At 52.2% G+C, this 16,494-nt stretch overlaps 1 protein-coding gene across 2 annotated transcripts in view; it reads right to left on the reverse strand.

Moving 5' to 3' along the window:
- Window positions 1-385: 385 nt before the first annotated feature.
- The window catches only part of LHX2 (LIM homeobox 2), a 32,327-nt gene continuing 16,218 nt past the window's right edge, over window positions 386-16,494 (reverse strand). For both annotated transcript variants that reach the window (XM_070518778.1, XM_014840629.3), the window contains exons 4-5: window positions 10,906-11,111; window positions 386-1,270 (exon numbers count right to left, since the gene is read on the reverse strand). In XM_070518778.1, the coding sequence (XP_070374879.1) occupies window positions 983-1,270; window positions 10,906-11,111 (494 nt within the window). In that variant the 3' untranslated portion in view covers window positions 386-982. The remainder of the gene's footprint in view (window positions 1,271-10,905; window positions 11,112-16,494) is intronic.

Consider the following 16,494-nt stretch of genomic DNA (forward strand, 5'->3'; position numbering starts at 1 on the left):
CTTTGACCTCTATATTGCAAGTATCCAGTAGGGTGTGCTTATTTAATGTTTCAAAGAACAAATGAACGAATTAATGGTATTTTGTTTACATACCCTCCACTTAGCAACATCACACATATTGAGATGATCTCTTGTCTGTTTCTGCCTCCACTCTAAATTCCCTGGGGGTAAGGACTGTACCTACTCCATCTCTGGATCTCGACAAGCAGCCTAACTCCTGGCACAGAAGGAGGATCCCACAAATATTATAAACAGATATTTATAAATTATTATAAGTAAATATTATAGATAAATAAGGCAAGACTCTGGAATCTATCTGTGGGCTTCAGTAAGACCTCTTAAGTCCTGTCAATTTCACACCCAGCTAAACACCAATGGCACCAACTAGTTTCAATAAGTGGTTTTATTACTGGTTAGATTTTTACAAATTCTGATATTCGAACAGACTTCCACCTTAAAATTCTAAAACAACAAAGCGACCGTTGGAGGGGGTTTGATTTTTTCTTTTTTTTTTTTTTTCTTTTTAGGACTATTCAAAGTAACAAACTTTTTTTTTTTTTTTTTTTACATTTTTGCTCTGGTCATAAATATACAGAGAGAAAAAGAGGGAGAGAAAAATGAACAAGTCATCCAAAGTATGGAGATAAAACAGTATTCCTAAGGCACGTGGCAGTCTTTGAAAATACAGAAGCTCTAGCCAACTTAAATTATTCGTTGTTTTTTTCCTCGCTCAGTCCACAAAACTGTACAGTGACACAAATGTTGTGTTGCAGATAGATCTTCCAAGTAATTCCTCTGTCCACACCGCTGCGTTAGCCGGGCGCCCAATTATTTTCTTCCTCTGTTTCCAGGCGAGATCCTAAAATGTGGTTAGTTAGTTGCTCAAAGCCTCTATTTTAAAATACACTTGGAATTCAACTAAAGATAATTTCTTTTTTAAAGAAATTGTGGGGTGGGGTCGGGGGGTGGGGGCCGCGAGTCATTAGAAAAGATTGGTCAGAGTCGTTTGTGAGGGGCTGTGAGACTCGTGGCCCTCCAGGTTGCCAGGCACAGAAGTTAAGACGGACGTCACAGTCGGCAGGGTGGGGCTAGTCAAGTCTGTGAGGGTGGTGGGCGTGGTGGAGGGGCTGAGCGAGGCGTTGGAGAGCTCCGAGGCTGGCCCCGATGGCGTCCCCGTCTGCAGTGCCGCCTCGGTCGACTTGTCCACGCCCGTGTTTTCCTGCCGTAAGAGGTTGCGCCTGAACTTGGCCCTGGCGTTCTGAAACCAGACCTGCGGCGGGGCGAGAGCAAGGGCTGGTTAGGGGACCGCAGGCGGGGATGCGGGGGGAAGAGCAGAGCATCCATCCCCACCGCCGCTCCTCCCACCGCCACCTCCCTACCCGCGCTGTTCAACTCAGAGATGCTCATCCGTCTTAGGCAGAGGGGGGAAATAGAAAGTCGGGCTGGCAAGATTTTATTCTTAATAAATTTAAATTTTCCTTTTCTTTAATTGGCTATTGCTGGGTTTCCTTTTCTGTAGGGTTCCAGAGCTGACCTATACTTTCCAATATCATAGCCACTACCCACATGTGGCTACTGGGCACTTGAAGTGTGACTAGTCCGTAAGTGAAAACACACAACAGATTTGAAGGCAGTACGAAAAGAAAGAAGGTAGAATATCTCAATTATAATTTTTATACTGGTTACATGTTGAAGTGATGATATTTTGGATATATTTGGCTAAACAAAACATAAAATTAAATTTAAAATTAATTTTATCTTAAATTAAGATTAATTTAAAATTAATCTTTTTGCTTTTCTAATGTGGCTACTAGAAAAATTTAAATGTAAAATTACATATGTGGCTCACGTTGCATTTCTTTTTTTTTTTTTTTTTAGCCCTGAGCTAACTACTGCCAGTCCTCCTCTTTTTTCCTGAGAAAGCCTGGCCCTGAGCTAACACCCGTGCCCATCTTCCTCTACTTTATATGTGGGACGCCTACCACAGCATAGCGTGCCAAGTGGTGCCATGTCTGCACCCGGGATCCAAACCGGCGAACCCCGGGCCACTGAGAAGTGGAATGTGTGGACTTAACCGCCGCGCCACTGGCCCGGCCCTCATGTTGCATTTCTACTGGACAAGGCTGTTCTGGAAGATCTGCACAAACCAAATCTTGATCACTTTTCACAATGCTTGAGAGATTCGGGTTTTTCGGCAGTCGCCTTTAAGCAGACAATAGATCCCACAAGTTCATGTGCGTACAATTTTTAAAGTGTTTCATGGTCAGTAAGCCTGGGAAATATTAGACTGGTGTAAAGAACACATAGGAACCAGTCCATCAAGAGTTACTAAGAGGAAGAAAAAGACACAGATCCGACTCCCCACCACCATCAGCTGGAGGAGCCACCCAGGTATCCTGGAGTCCCAGTTTCAGGTCTCAGGGTGGGGTGGGCAGAAGGGAAACAGCTGCCGAGGTAAACCAAGGCCAAGGAGGCTGTGGCCTGCAGATTCCCCCTCCCGACCTGCCCCAGCCCAGTAGGGTTTATGAGGGCGGTGGGGTGAGTTGCACAGTTAGAACTGAGCTTGGTATGAAAAGAACACCAGAGCGAGAGAATAAGAGTCTCCATTCATTTTTCCTTGGGTGCAGACACACACACATCCACACCTGTACCTTTGCACACGAGCCCCCCGCCCCCAAGTGTGCCCACCCGTCTAAATGCACAGACACATCCAGCTGTACCCAAGGTCCTCGAAGTACTTTGGGAGAGGCCTAGGAAATCCAGGCCACTGGGCGGGGTTGGGGCATTGGGGGCTTGTATTTCCCAAAGAAAAAAGCCTGAAAGCCTGGGCCCCTTCACTTCCCTTTGCGTGAGGAAAACACCCGCCAGAAGCCTCCCCATAAAACAGAGGGCCGCGGGGAATTGTACAGATTCTGGGGTGTCCAGTTGCATACTTCCAGATGTGCCTGCATCTGCCTGTCTTCTCAGTGTCTCAGACGGGTGGGAAGGGCCGACTCGCGGCCCCACCCTCCCCCGGGAACCACCCCAGCTACAGGGGCCTGAGGCCTCAAACACGCCTTTTTGGTGGCCTAACACAATTTGGCCTCAATTAAAAAGCAGAGCCGAGAGGATCCTGGGGAGAGGAGGGAGACTCGGACCCTGCGAAGTGAGGAAACAAACTCTCTGTCCGGCTCCCTGGATCTTCCCAGGAAGGAGGCATTTTCCCTGGCCTTCTGCCCAAAGCAAGCTCATCGCCCCTTCTAGAGCAAATAAGTCCAGTGCTTCTAAGACCACCCTCAGCGTGCTCTTCTTGGAGTAGAGGGTCTTTCCCTGCCCAGCCTGCAGAAATCTGCAAGAGTGAGACTCTGTGTCCGTATGGCCCAGGGAGAAAACGGATGGAGAAAGCCCTCAGAGAGAGGACGTGACTTCCCCAAAGTCTCATGGCAGGTCGGATCAGGAAGGCTGGAGCCTTGGTGCCACCTTTGCCACTGTCTGGGCCTGAGTTTGTGTGATCCTGGAGCATCTCGTGTGTCTGACTCTGCAAGTAGTAGCAGGAGTGGGGAGCCCAGGGGTGGTGCACTGCTCAGCGGCCTGGGGCTCCGAGCCCTCGGGAAGGGCTGGAACCAGTTAGCTGCCGGCTGTTTGCTATTTCTCCGGCGTTGCCCCTAACAGTGGTTTGTAAACAATGACACCATCTTCTACAACTGCCTTCTCTGCTTTGCTGGATGTGAGGCGCTGGGAATCTGATGGATGAAAATCAACTCGACTAAAAGCCAGGCTGCTGTGGGGTTTTGTGTTGGAGCTATTGTTCACCTTAAGCGGGGCTTCACCAGAATTCTCTCCCAGGTATTTCAGAAAGTCCCCTTCCAAGAGGTTGTTGAGGCAGGGAACCTAAGTCATGTTCATGTCCCAGGGACATGGCACAGAGACTGGCAAAGATTCAGAATCTGTCATATGCATTGAGATAATAGTAATCATAACAGATAACATTTATGGACCCCTTGCTATGTGTCAGACCTCATGCATGCCACACTCTAACGTGCAGTCACAGGCCATGTCTGTGATAAGCCAAGTCGGGGGGTACTATAATTAGCCCCATTTTATAGATTTAAGACCAGAGAGGCTCAGAGGGGTGAAGTCACTTGCCCAAGGTCACACAGAGGCCAAGCTGAGACTGAAATCCAGGAACCCAGGATTATCTGCCATAAAAGGTCCATGCTCTCCTTAACACACACTCCTGAGTCAGCAAGCGAATGAATGAATGAATGCCTGAGTGAGCGAATAAACACAGAAGCAGCTGTGATGCCGCAGAAAGAGCACTGGACGCAGCCTTCAGTTCTGGTTCTGCCACTGACCAGCCAAGTAACCCTGTGCTGGCCCACTACCTCTGGGCTTGCCTCAGTTTCCCCACCTGTACAAGAGGGTTGGGCCATACCACGTGATGTCACACCATCTCTGTGGCCTCTTTGCTTTCTGACGGGCTGGGGTTCTAGGGCAACTGCCAAAGGAAGGAAGGATGATCTGCTCTTCCCACCCATCTTCTTAAACCCACGGCCCTCTCTCTTCCTCTGAGGGGAGCACCTTAGCCTGGTGCCCAGGGGAGCCTCGATAAGTCCTGGGTGGGTGAGGAGGCCCACATTGCCACATGCTCTCTCCTCAGGCACCAAGTGGCCCTGCAGGCTGTGTTTTGCCTACAGCCCCAACTTCCCCAGAATCCTTTCATCAAAGAGGCCAGGAGGACCAGTGGGAAACCCACTTCGCCTCGCAAATCCTCTCACGGGTCGCTACGGAAACCAGACAAAGCTTCCTGCCCAAAGATGTCCCTCATGGCATTCTTTTACAACATCAAACTAATGGCTGCATCCAAAGTGTCTCATCAGATGGGGTGAGCGCAAGTCACAACAACCATCCTACACATCACAAAGGAAATGTGACCGATGTTATGTGAGGAAAAAAATTAAAAAATGATGTCCTCTGGTATTGCAACTTCATAACAAAGATAAGAGTGATGAATAGTATTCATTCATTAAGTGCCAGACACCCTCTAAGTAAAGTTCTACGCATTTCACACTATTAACTCCGACAAGGTAAGCACTAACTCATTGCCAGGTGAGGAGACTGAGGCACAGAGCCCAGCCAAAGAAGTCGAGCTGAGACGTGAATCCCAGCCCTCACCCACCACTTAACCTCTCCATTGCACACCTGGGGTACTGCTTTCTGTGCTTTTATATGGGTGATTTTTTTCCCCTATTTTTCTAACCTATCTGTATGGTGGTTCTATTATTTTATAAACTTGTTAAAAAGTTTTTTCAAAGAACCAAAATCAACAAGCCCTGGACTGGACATCTTGAACCCTTGGTTCCAGCTCCAGGACTACAACTGCTTTGCTGTGGGGCCTTGGACAAGTCACTCTACTTCTCTGGGCTTCTAAGAGTTCCCTATCTTCTAAAATGGGAGATTTGGGCCAAATCATCTATGAAACTCCATCCAGCCTCAACCATTGAGGCCTAGGTCAGAAAGTCCCCAGAGCCTGTGCAAATGACAGAACAATGCTCACTCTCCCCCATTTCACAGGTGGGGAAGCTGAGGCTCAAAGAACTGATGTGACTGGCCCTAACTTAAACCTCACCTCCTCAGGGAAGCCACTCCTGACTGCCTCCTTCACCAGGTCAGGTCCCTGTATTATCTGCTCTCATTTCACTCCCGTGTTTTTCCTTTCTGGCACTTCTATTTTATTTTTGTCAAGAGTCAAATAAGGGTTCTGTGGCCAAATAAATTTGGGAAATGTTAGATCAGAAAAATCTGAATCTCTTCAGGATTTCTCAGTGCCTATATTAATGCTAACTTACTCTGATCGCCAAGAAAAAGACACCAATCTTTACCATTTCCCAAACTTATTTGGACTCAGAATCAGTTAAAAGATACTTTTATTATGAGATATTTCAAATATACAGAAAAATACAGACATGAATCTTATCGCCATTTTAGTTATTTATACAACATCTTATTGCCCATCTGTCTCCCTTCTGGATCGTTCGTTTCCACGGGCCCGTTCACTGTCTGGGTGACCACTGAGTCCTCGGTGCCTCACGCCCCGCCCAGCACACGGCCAAAGGCCAGTGCGTCGGAGGAAGAAGTGAGCGGACAGAGGAAATCCAGTGTCCTCAGTTCCTGAGTTCTCACACAGGTTAATGACGATCACTAGTTGTCGTGAAGATGCTTACTTCTTGATGATGACTTAAAAACATCACGGTGTTTAAAAACATCATGAAGAATGTCTTTAAACTGTTGACGGTTAAAATATATTTTCTTTCAAAGTCACACCAGGAACCCCTAAGGAGATGTCACCCATCCAAACCAATCTGCGCACAACTCCCTCCCCGAGTGCAGGGCATCCTGATAGGCTGCCTTCCTGATCCTTCCCCAGGAAGGGAGAGAGGCAACGCGGAGGGGCATCGTGTCCTGAGGGGGAGTCTCCAAGCATCTGCAAAGCTCAGTGTCTTAATAGACCTGGGTCCAAGGGGCCACTGTGTCTCCTGGTCACCTTCCCTGCTGAAGGCAAATGAGCATTGTGGCTGTCACGCTGCTGCTGCTGAGAACTGTAAGCATTTTTCATGCCCTTAGGGCTTTACAACAGGATTCCTGCTTTCCTACCAAGACATGCCATCTATGACCCACGGCGTCCCCTCTCTCCCACCTGCAATGCTGCATTCTGCAGCTAGATGGGGGGGTGGGGGGGGCAGGAATCACAATCCCCACGCTGCGCTATGTGGGGAAGAGCTATGCAATCAGACCAATCTGGGCTTGACTCCTGGCCTCTTCACTTACTAGCTCGAGACTCAGGGCAAGGGTCCTAGTCTCTCTGAACCTCAGTTTCCTCATCTGCAAAATGAAAATAATTAAATTTTTTAAATGGGTGCAAAAGAGGTTGGTAGACTGAAGCCTGCTGTGTAAATGTGTGTGTGAAATTCATGCGCAGTGAGTCCCTAATATACACTTTATAAATTACACTTTATGTCACCTCCTCTACTCCTTGCAACCACCTACTGAAGTGTTATTATCATCCCCATTTTATAGCTGAGGCCACTAAGGCTCAGAGAGGTTAAGTCACTCGCTCAAGATCACTCAGAGCAAGTGGGAGAGCTGAGTCTGGACCTCACATCAGCTAATTCCAAATTCCAGCAGGAATCCTGCATGCCAAGCCTACCACGGTGGTGCTTATGCATTACAGATTCAGTAACAGCCTAGAACCCCCTCCACACACACACACACACACACACACACACACACATCCTATATCCTCCACCTCTGGGAACAGAGCCTCAACCTCAACCTGCGCCTGCCATGCAGACTCTCTCTGAGGTGGACCACAACCTGCAGGGGGCACCCAAGGCCCAGTACCATTAAGCTGGTGTGGACAAGTAACAAGGAACCATTTCATGGGCACCTATTTTGTGCCAGCAGGCATCATGCTGGAGCCTCCCCATTCATTGTCTCAATCCTCAGGAATCCTCAAGATACAGACTACTATCACCTCCATTCCACAGATAAGGAGTCTGGCTCAGAGAGGAGAAGTTAAAGTCATTACTGGTAAGTCACACAGGACTTGAACCAGTCTGTTACCTTCCAAAGCCACGCCACCAGCCGCCTCACCCCAAATTGCTCCCATGTCATCCACCCTAGCCGGCCTATCAGCAGTCAGGACACCTGGGAGAGAGCCCCTCCCAGCCAATGTCCGGCTCCTGTAACCTTGAGCAAATCACTTCATCTCCCTGGTTTTTAAGCTTCTCGTCTGTAAAATGGGCGGGCAAATATCAAGGTAAGGGAGATGAGTGGCTGGGAAAAGAATACTTTGAAAACTACCACACAATCACGAGCACTTGTGCTATTAGGGGATCTGAAGGATGTGTGCAGGTGATTCGGAGGTCTGGGAGGAGGGCGAACGGCAGTCTGGTATGCCTTATGGATGTGACCGCCCCCACCCCAACAACACACAGGCCTTTGGTGGTACTCACACTCAGAGGCAGTCACTGCTGGGCTGGCTCAGAGGAGAAAGCAATGCCCATTGATCAGCTGGATTTGGACCCAGCTCTGCTACTTCCTAGCAAAGTGTGACTCAGGGCAAGTGGAAATCAACCGGGCCTCAGTGTTCTCATCTGTACAGTGGGGGAGGACGGGTCACGACGCCTGATAGTGAGGACTCGGTGAGGAAACGTGTTTCACTGGCCTTTCGAAGTGCCTGCCACACAGTGAGCACTCAGACATTTACTGATCAGTAGACACCCCATAACTGTCGGTGCTTCTCTCCCTCAGGGGGCCCCACACCCCTGGCTTTTCTGAGTCCACATGGCGGAGGGAGCATGCAGGTGTGAGCCCCGGCCCAGCACTCTGCGGGGAAGGGGACAGGGCGAGTGCTTGCCCAGGTCCCTCAGGTGAATCTTTCCTCACACATAGGGTAGTCGGCCCCTCCCCAGGTCTCCCACAGAAGCCCCTTCCAACTGATCACCCTATGGGGAAACCGATTGTGGGTCTGTCTGTACACCTGACAGGTGAATTTCTTCAGGGCCAGGACTGTGGTTCATTCATCTCTGCGTCCCTGGGGTCTAGTGCCCATTGATATTTGGTCAGATGAAAGGATGAGAGAGAACTATGCTAGAAATCCTATTTGCTCCTAAATCAGGTAACCAAGCCTCCTGCCTCACCAAGGCCAGCAGAGACTGGCTCCTCACTCCAGATTCAGATTCAACTACAGGCACTTACTCTTTATTTCATTTAATCTGGATCACTGGGAGAGGTGTGTGTCCTAATGGTGCCCACTTTACAGATGAGAGAGCTATGGCTCAGAGAGGGTAATTAATTTGTCCGAGACACACGGCCAGTGAGTAGACGAGCAGAATCGAACCCAGGGCTTCCTGAACACAGCTCTGCCTGACACTTCAAGTCCCTGCTCCTGCCCCCGCCTGCTCCTAGAGTTGATTCATGGAACCTCCCCCGACCCCAACACATCACAAGGGCATCTACACAGGGGAAGGATCAAAGTGTCCTACTAACCAGAGAAAAGACAGGCAACTGCGGGTCCTCGGCCCAAATTCGCCCAGGGCTGAGAAATGGAGGGGACGCCGAGAAGGGTCCCCCGACCTAACCCCAAGGAGGTAAAGTCCCAGGGAAACTGACGAGGGGGATCTGAGACCCCGACCGGCTCAGCGACGCTCTGGCCCCTATTCGCCCCAGGCCAGAGGGACTCACAGGCAAAACGGACCCAAACGGGAGGGGCGGGGCCGCGCTCAGGGGCGGGGGGCGGGCCCAGGGAGGCGCATCAGCGCCCCATTGGCCGCCATCGCCTCCTTCCGCCACGTCACCGAGCCCTCCGAGACGAAGCTGCCCCACAACCCCTCGGTGCGCAAGGGCGTCCGCAACGAGGCCAGGTGGGCTTGCAGCCCGGACTCCCGGCTCCCCAGAGATCTCCAGACCCTCGACCGCGTCACAGTCCCATTCTGCCCCCGCCGTCACCCCCAAAATGCTTTTCTTTTTTCCTACCAGACTCGTAGGCTCACTTAGGGCGGCTGCGCAGCCTTCCGTGTCCATCACCGTCACTCTCATCCCCTCGGTGTCGCCGCCCCTAGGCCCTCAATACCCAACTACCTGGGGCTGGAGGGCGGGTCAGCCTGTGCCGGACTGAATCCCAGAACCTCCCCTCCTGTTATGAGACCATGGTCAGATCGCTTCATCTCTTGATTTTCTTACTCCAAAATGCCTATTGCTATCCCTACAAGCACATGTTCTGAGGAATAAATTGGTTAAACTTACTATAAAGGGAGATATTCTCCCACCCTGTCATTGTAAGGATGAAGAAACTGAAGTCCAGAGACCAGAATAATTGTTCATACTATTTAATATCAGTTAACTGATTAATGTAGTCAGTGTCATTCTTGGCTACCAGCCACTGAGCAGCAGGTGTCAGGTACTGTGGTGGACACTTACATCAGCTCAACGCTTCTTCCAATAAGCCGACAGCTTAGATAATTTCTTGTGTCCATTTCACATATGAGGAAACTGAGGCTCAGAGGAGAGAAGTGACTTGCCCAAGACCATGAAATGAGTAAGAGGAGGAGCTGAAGATTTGAGAAGCGGTGGCCCAAGGCTCTGCAGCGAGTTTGGGTCATGCAGGAGCCTGGAACTCCCTAAACTGGGGTTCCTAACATCTTTGGGGTGATGGACAGATTCTTCAGAAATCTGATGAAAGCTCCGGATCCTCCCTTACATATAAGCGCAATTCTGCTCAGTTTCAGAGATTCGAGTCTACTTCCTCCAGCTCCCTGCCGGCAGACCCGGGAGAGCCCCCTGGCCCACCCAGGGGATCTGCCCACATCCCCGCCTCACCAAACCTTGCTTCTGGGAGAGTCTGAGAAACCACAAAGAGTCAGAAGAAAAATCTAGAGAGAGACAGAAAGAAAGAGAGAAACTAAAGAGAGCAAGAAGGAGAGGAGGAAACGGCCAGCAGCAGTTGCTCTGGACCGCATCCTGGGATGAGGGGCCAAGACGGGGCTCTGGATTTATCTGAAAAGCGTGAACCTTGTACAGCATGAACATATTTGAGTGTCACTTGAGCAACAAATAGCAACTAAGAATTGTTTACAAGAAAGAGAACAGACTGAGTGTGAAGACAAAGAGGACTGAGGGATACACATACACAAAACAGAAAAATGGAGGGACAAAAATGGAAAGAGAGAGATGATGTAAAATTAGAAAAAAAGATTGAAATACAGCTAGAGACAGACCAAAGAGATGGAAAATGAGAAAGATAAACAAAGAGAAAGGCAGGCATAGGGCGGAAGTTCCTTCCAAGGCCCACTGCCGCTGTGGGGTTCCGCCCGTGGCCCTGGCGGCCCAGGCGCTCCCACCCCCTCAGCCCCAGCCCCGGCTGACCTGGAGGACCCGCTTGGTGAGGCCAGTCTTTTGCGCGAGCTGCTTCAAGTCCTTGGCGTCGGGGTTGTGGTTAATGGCAAAGTAAGACTTCATGGTCCGAAGCTGGTGGTGCTTGAAGGAAGTGCGCATGCGCTTCGTCTTCTGGCTGCTGGGGTACGGCTGGTCGCGGTCCAGGTGCTCCGCATCGTTCTCATTGCAGCTCAGCGCTGGGAAGGGGACGCAGAGGCGGCAGGTGAGCCTCCTGACCCGCCTCCCCACACTGCCTCGTCCACACCCGCCCCACCGCCACCAAATGTTTCTAGTCTCCGAGCCACACTGCATGTGCCCCACCTCGCTAAGATGGAGATATTGTCCCCATTTTAGAGATTTAGAGGGGAATTTAAGGCTCAGAGAGAGCCACCTGCCCAGGGTCACTCAGCTAGGGAATGCTGGATACAAACCTAGCTCTAGAAGAATCCCAAAACCATTCTGAGCCATCAGGTTACAATAATAAAAAATAACAACAGCTAGAACTTGTTGATGGCTTATTCGACTGCAGATGTGCTAAAGGGCTTTACATGCACGCTTCCACTGAATCCTCATCATAACCCTATGAGCCAGGAATTATTTCTCCCTTTTTACAGATGTTGAAACTGAGGCTCAGAAAGGGAAGTCACTTGATTGCCCACGCACCAGTGCAGGGACTCCTGGGCCCACGGTTTTCCTGTTTTCCCCTGTACTCCCTAAGGAGGAGTGGCTGTCTCCGGTCTCCCCCCACCCAGTGTCTGAGGCAGACACCTAGAAGTTGCCAACTGACATCTCTCCACTCACTTTCATTTCACTGGCATCAGTTCCCACACCCAAAAGTACAGCCCGACCCCTAGGAAATTGTGTTTTGTACTTTAATCCTCACCACTGCCCTGTGAGGCAGTTGTGGGAGGTTAAGCGGAAATCTCACAGAGTGGCAGAGTTCTAACCAGAAAGGGAAGGAAGTGGGAGGAAGAAATTAACATGGATTCAACACCTAGGGGATGCCTTGGGCTTTACATACATCACAGGGTCTTCACTACAGCTCAAGAGGTGGCTACTGCTATTCACCCCATTTTAGAGATGAGGAAACTGACGCTACGGGAAATGAAGCCACGTGCACACCGCCACACCACTGGTAACTCCTGAGCCTAGATTCAACACTGCGGTCTTTGCTGTTCCTTTCCGCCACATCGCAAAGGCAGACAAAGATGAAGCATGACTCTTTGGGGAGCCCGTCCCCATCCAGAAGGGGCCCAGCTGGGGCCTGGCTGCCAATGCCTGGAAGGCACAGGGAGTAGAGGACAAGGGTGGAAACCTTGGGTCTCAGAAAGTTGCTTGGCAACCTGGCAGCTGATCAGGACTTGGAGGACCCCTCTCCAACATCCCCTCGTCACATCCCAAGCCATCCCACACATAAGGTCTTACTTTGGGAAAAGCCTCATAGGAGATTAATTCGGTCCCCCTAAAGCGGGCAACTGGGAATATATCTTGTGCTCTGTCACATGCCCATAATAAAACTGCCAGATTAAGCAAATAAAAATACAGGTTGCCCAGTTAAATGTGAATTTCAGATAAAGAATGAACTGTTTTTTTAGTATAAGTATGTCTCAAATATTGCACAGGACATACCCATACTAAAAATTCGTTTGTTGTTTACCTAAAATTCAAATATTGCATAGTATACACTTATACTAAGAAATTATTCGTTGTTTATCTCAAATTCAAACACTGCATGGGATACACATACAGTAAAAATTTATTTGTTGTTTATCCCAAATTCAGATTTAACTGGGCATCCTGCATTTTATCTGGCAACACTGCCTCGGAAGTATTCCTGCTCTCCTGGTGACCTACTCCTCCCCGTGCCCAGGTGGGGAGTAGTCCCTTGCAGTAAGAATCTGCAAGATGCAGGTCCTGTCCCTAACCCGGGAGCTGTCAGCAAGTGAATGGACTTCCATGCGCTAAGGTACCCAAGTCCCCTACTGGGACTGTACTCCCACCAAGAGTGCCCAGAGTGAAGAAAGGGGTCCAGCAATTTAAAGGGGATCAGAGAATGACTCGAAATGGGATCCATGGAAACTGCCCTGCCCCTGCTGCCAGAGCGACCTTCTTCTTGCCCCCAGTCCCCAGCTCCCCAGGGGGAGGGGCAGGCTTCCCCACAGGGGATCTCTGGGCCCATCCCTCTGCCCAGCCCCAGCCTGGGCCTTGCTGCTGTTAATGAGCTCCGTGGGGACCCCAGCGCCCCATGCACCCAAGGGACGTGCCCTGAGTGCGGCCTAGATTGGGGGAGGTGGTTTGGGGGAGAGAGACAGAAAGAGCAGAGAAAGGAGAGAAAGAGACAGAGGTAGAAAGAGAGAATGAAGAGAGAGAAAAGGCGAGGGGGTAGGGAGGAAAGATGGACAGAGCCAGGAAAAAAGAGAGGAGAGACAGAGGAAAAGAAAGCAGTGGAGATGGGAAGAACGGGAGAGAGACAGCTACAAAGACAGAAGGAAATCAGGAGAGACGCAGAGAGAGCCTGAGGGGACAGCCAGGCCTGGAAATAGGGGGGAATGTGTGGTGGAGGGTCTGGGTTATGGAACTGAATCCCGGGTCTCAAGGAGACCAGATCCCTGCGGGGAGGCCTTTTCCAAAGCCTTACTGGCGGGGCAGTGGTAAAAGGGGAGAGAGGGAAAAGGAGGGGAGGGCAGGAAAGGACCGAGGTAGGGAGGCCGAAGCGGCCAGCGGCCGGGCAGGGGCTGCGCTGGGGGAGCGAGAGCGGCGGGGAGCGGCCGTTGGGCTCAGAGTTGGCCGGTGCCCCGGGCCCCTCAATCCCGCCCCCAGCGCCCGGCCGGGGTGAGATTCCCCAGGATCGGATCCGGGGAGGTGCGAGGGGCTGAGGGGAGGGGGAGGACCGAGCTTTCTCTCTCTCTCTCTTTTTTTTTTTCCTCTCAATTAGGCCGATTCAATGGAGCTAAAGAGCTCGTAAAATCATGAATAATTTACTCGTGATCTGTTATTAACCCATCGGGTTTCGAGCTCTTGTCGCTGGGACTGAACCTGTAATCAAATCTGACTTCGCCTCATTTTACTAAAGACGAGATTGTAGGTTCAATTGTCTAAATAATGGATTGGAATCAAATCAGTAATTACGCCGCCAGGCACACACACACAAAAAGCTGGGGCTGGGGGAGGCCGGGCGTCCGGCCGGTCCGCGCGGGACTCCTGCGGCCGTGGCGCGCAGACCCGGCGCAAAGTGCGCGGCCCAGGCCCCTCACTGGCGCCGGCCGCCGGGTCTGCGCCCCGGGCCCGCGGGCAGCCCCGCTCGGGGTTTGGGGAAGGTTTCCGTTCCGCCTCCGGGACCCGGGATGCGCTCTCGGACCAGAGGGGCGGCCAGAGGAGGGCCGCCTCGGCCCCCGCCCCGGAAGGGCTTTCCGACCCTGCGGCGCTCTGGCTGCCTTTCCCTAAGCCGAGGGCCCGGCGCACCGACGGCGGCCCCTCCCCACTCTCCCCGAGCCCACCGCCCGGTGTTAAGGTGCCGCTGCTCCTCCACCGGACTGTCCCTTCCCAGAGCGATGGCCTTTGCAGGCGGTCGGTGTGACTGGGTCCCTGGGTGTGAGACACTCACACAAACAAGCTGGGAGCTCCTGTCCTCACAGTTGGAAACACGCACAGACTCACAGCAATCGCACGCTCCACAGTCCCCTCTTTCCAGTCCCAGCCGCCCCACGGTCCACACTGCGGCCATTTCTCTCCTGCCGATGCCCGGGGGGGGGGGGCGGGGGGGGGGGTTGAGGACAGAAGCCAGAGTTGAGGAGGCCTGGCTGGGCCCGGCGCAGCCAGGGAGGCGCCCCCTTTTCACAACCTGGTCCCGGGAAGCCCCGAATAAGCGAGCTGCACAGCCACCGCTGGCGCGCCGTGCGCGGTTCCTACGAGTACGGGAAGCCCGAACCAAGGCCAGAGAGGCGCCGGGAGAGAGAAGATCCCGGAATAGAGAAACAGGGAGACACACGCAGAGAGAGAGAGACAGAGAGAAAAGGGGACCGAGAGAGCCGAAAGGAAAAAAAAGAGAGAGAAGCCAAAGCGAAAACGAGGAGACGGCATTCCCTGAGTGGGAATGTCTCGTAGAGGTGCCAGTCCCCAAACTCAGCCTCCAGCCACATCTCCTCGCTCCGTGCGGCGCGGCCTCGCCAGGGAAGGCGACGGAGCAGCAAAAAGCACAAATAAATCTCTGTACCTTCTACCCTTCAGTTCCAAACCTGGTTGCGAACCTGTGTGCCCGGGAAAACATAATCCCGCTCCCTACCCACCCTGCGCCCTGTGGCCGCGTTTGCCCGCTGCTTCCTCCTGGAGGCCGACCCCTCTTCATAAATAGACGTGGCTTTGTTTCAGGGGACCTGGTCTGGACGCAGTTTAGTCTATTTTCAGGGTGGTGGGAGATGAGGAACTGGAGTTTTGGAGAGCGACATCTCTGGTAGAGGCTTCAGCATATCTTAAATCCGCCTCCGCAGACCTGCCTGCAGCCACTTTCCCATTGACCAGACTGGGGTCTGCATTTTCCTCCCGGCTCTGCACACAGACACACACGCCCCCACGACCTTCCAACAAGCAACTTCGTTGGAGCGAATAGGGGATCCTCACCCGCCCCCCCCCCCATTTTCCTCCCCAGCCAGCTCAGATTTTTAAAGATCAAAACAACCCTGACTTCTTCCCCATGGCCACGCTCTCCGCAAAGTCCTGTGTTTGTTTTGTTTTGTTTCCATTTGTGCATCAGACTAAGGGGAAAAGGAGGAAGAAAACAAAATCTCCGAATCCGATTCGGTCACAAACGAAAGAAAGAAAATAATTGCAAATAGACTCTATGTAGTTCAGAAGCCCGGGGAGTCGTAAACCTTCCCCGGGCGTGCAGACTTCGGGCAGATGTTGACGGTTCAATTTGCCGGGCCTCAGAACCTCCGCAGCTGTCCTGAGCGGGGAGGGGCGCGGGAGGAGGCAGAGCCTCTCCCGGAACGGCCCGGGGTTCAAAGACGCCGGAAATGCGAACTGAGCCCTCCACCCAACCCCGGCGCGAGGCCAGGCCTACTCTGGTCTCATCCCTGGGTGCTGGCTTCCGAGGGTCGCGGCTCTCATCCCAGCGCCCCGCTGGCGCCCGGAACTTGGAGGAAGGAGCCGGGGGTGAAAACCCAGACCTGGTGGAGCAGGGGGATCGCTCCAGGCACAACGACCCGCCTTGCCTCAAAAGGCTCCTGTGCCCAAGTTTCGAGCCTGCCGCCCTCAGGACACTTTACATGACTGGGCCGCATGCCAGGCCGAGCTCTGTGCCCCCGGCCACCACAAGCCCTTTCTCTTGGGACCCTCGTCGCCCTGCCCCGCTCATCCATCTCCCTAGGTCCCCGTCTCAGCCACGTACCCCAGAACTTGTGTGGTGTCGGCTCTGCCTTGCTTTCTCTATCCTCGAAATTTCTGCCCAGCAAAGTGGGGGAAAGGCCCAAACCAAAAAGCCGCCTCTAAAAAATTTCTCAGTGAGGAGGCCCTGCACCCGGGCTGCAAGACACTAAAGGACCCTCTCCTCCCGTTATAGCCCACGGCGCACGGGCTGGAGCC

This window comes from Equus asinus, chromosome 10, assembly GCF_041296235.1.
Source record: "Equus asinus isolate D_3611 breed Donkey chromosome 10, EquAss-T2T_v2, whole genome shotgun sequence".
Taxonomy (NCBI): domain Eukaryota; kingdom Metazoa; phylum Chordata; class Mammalia; order Perissodactyla; family Equidae; genus Equus; species Equus asinus.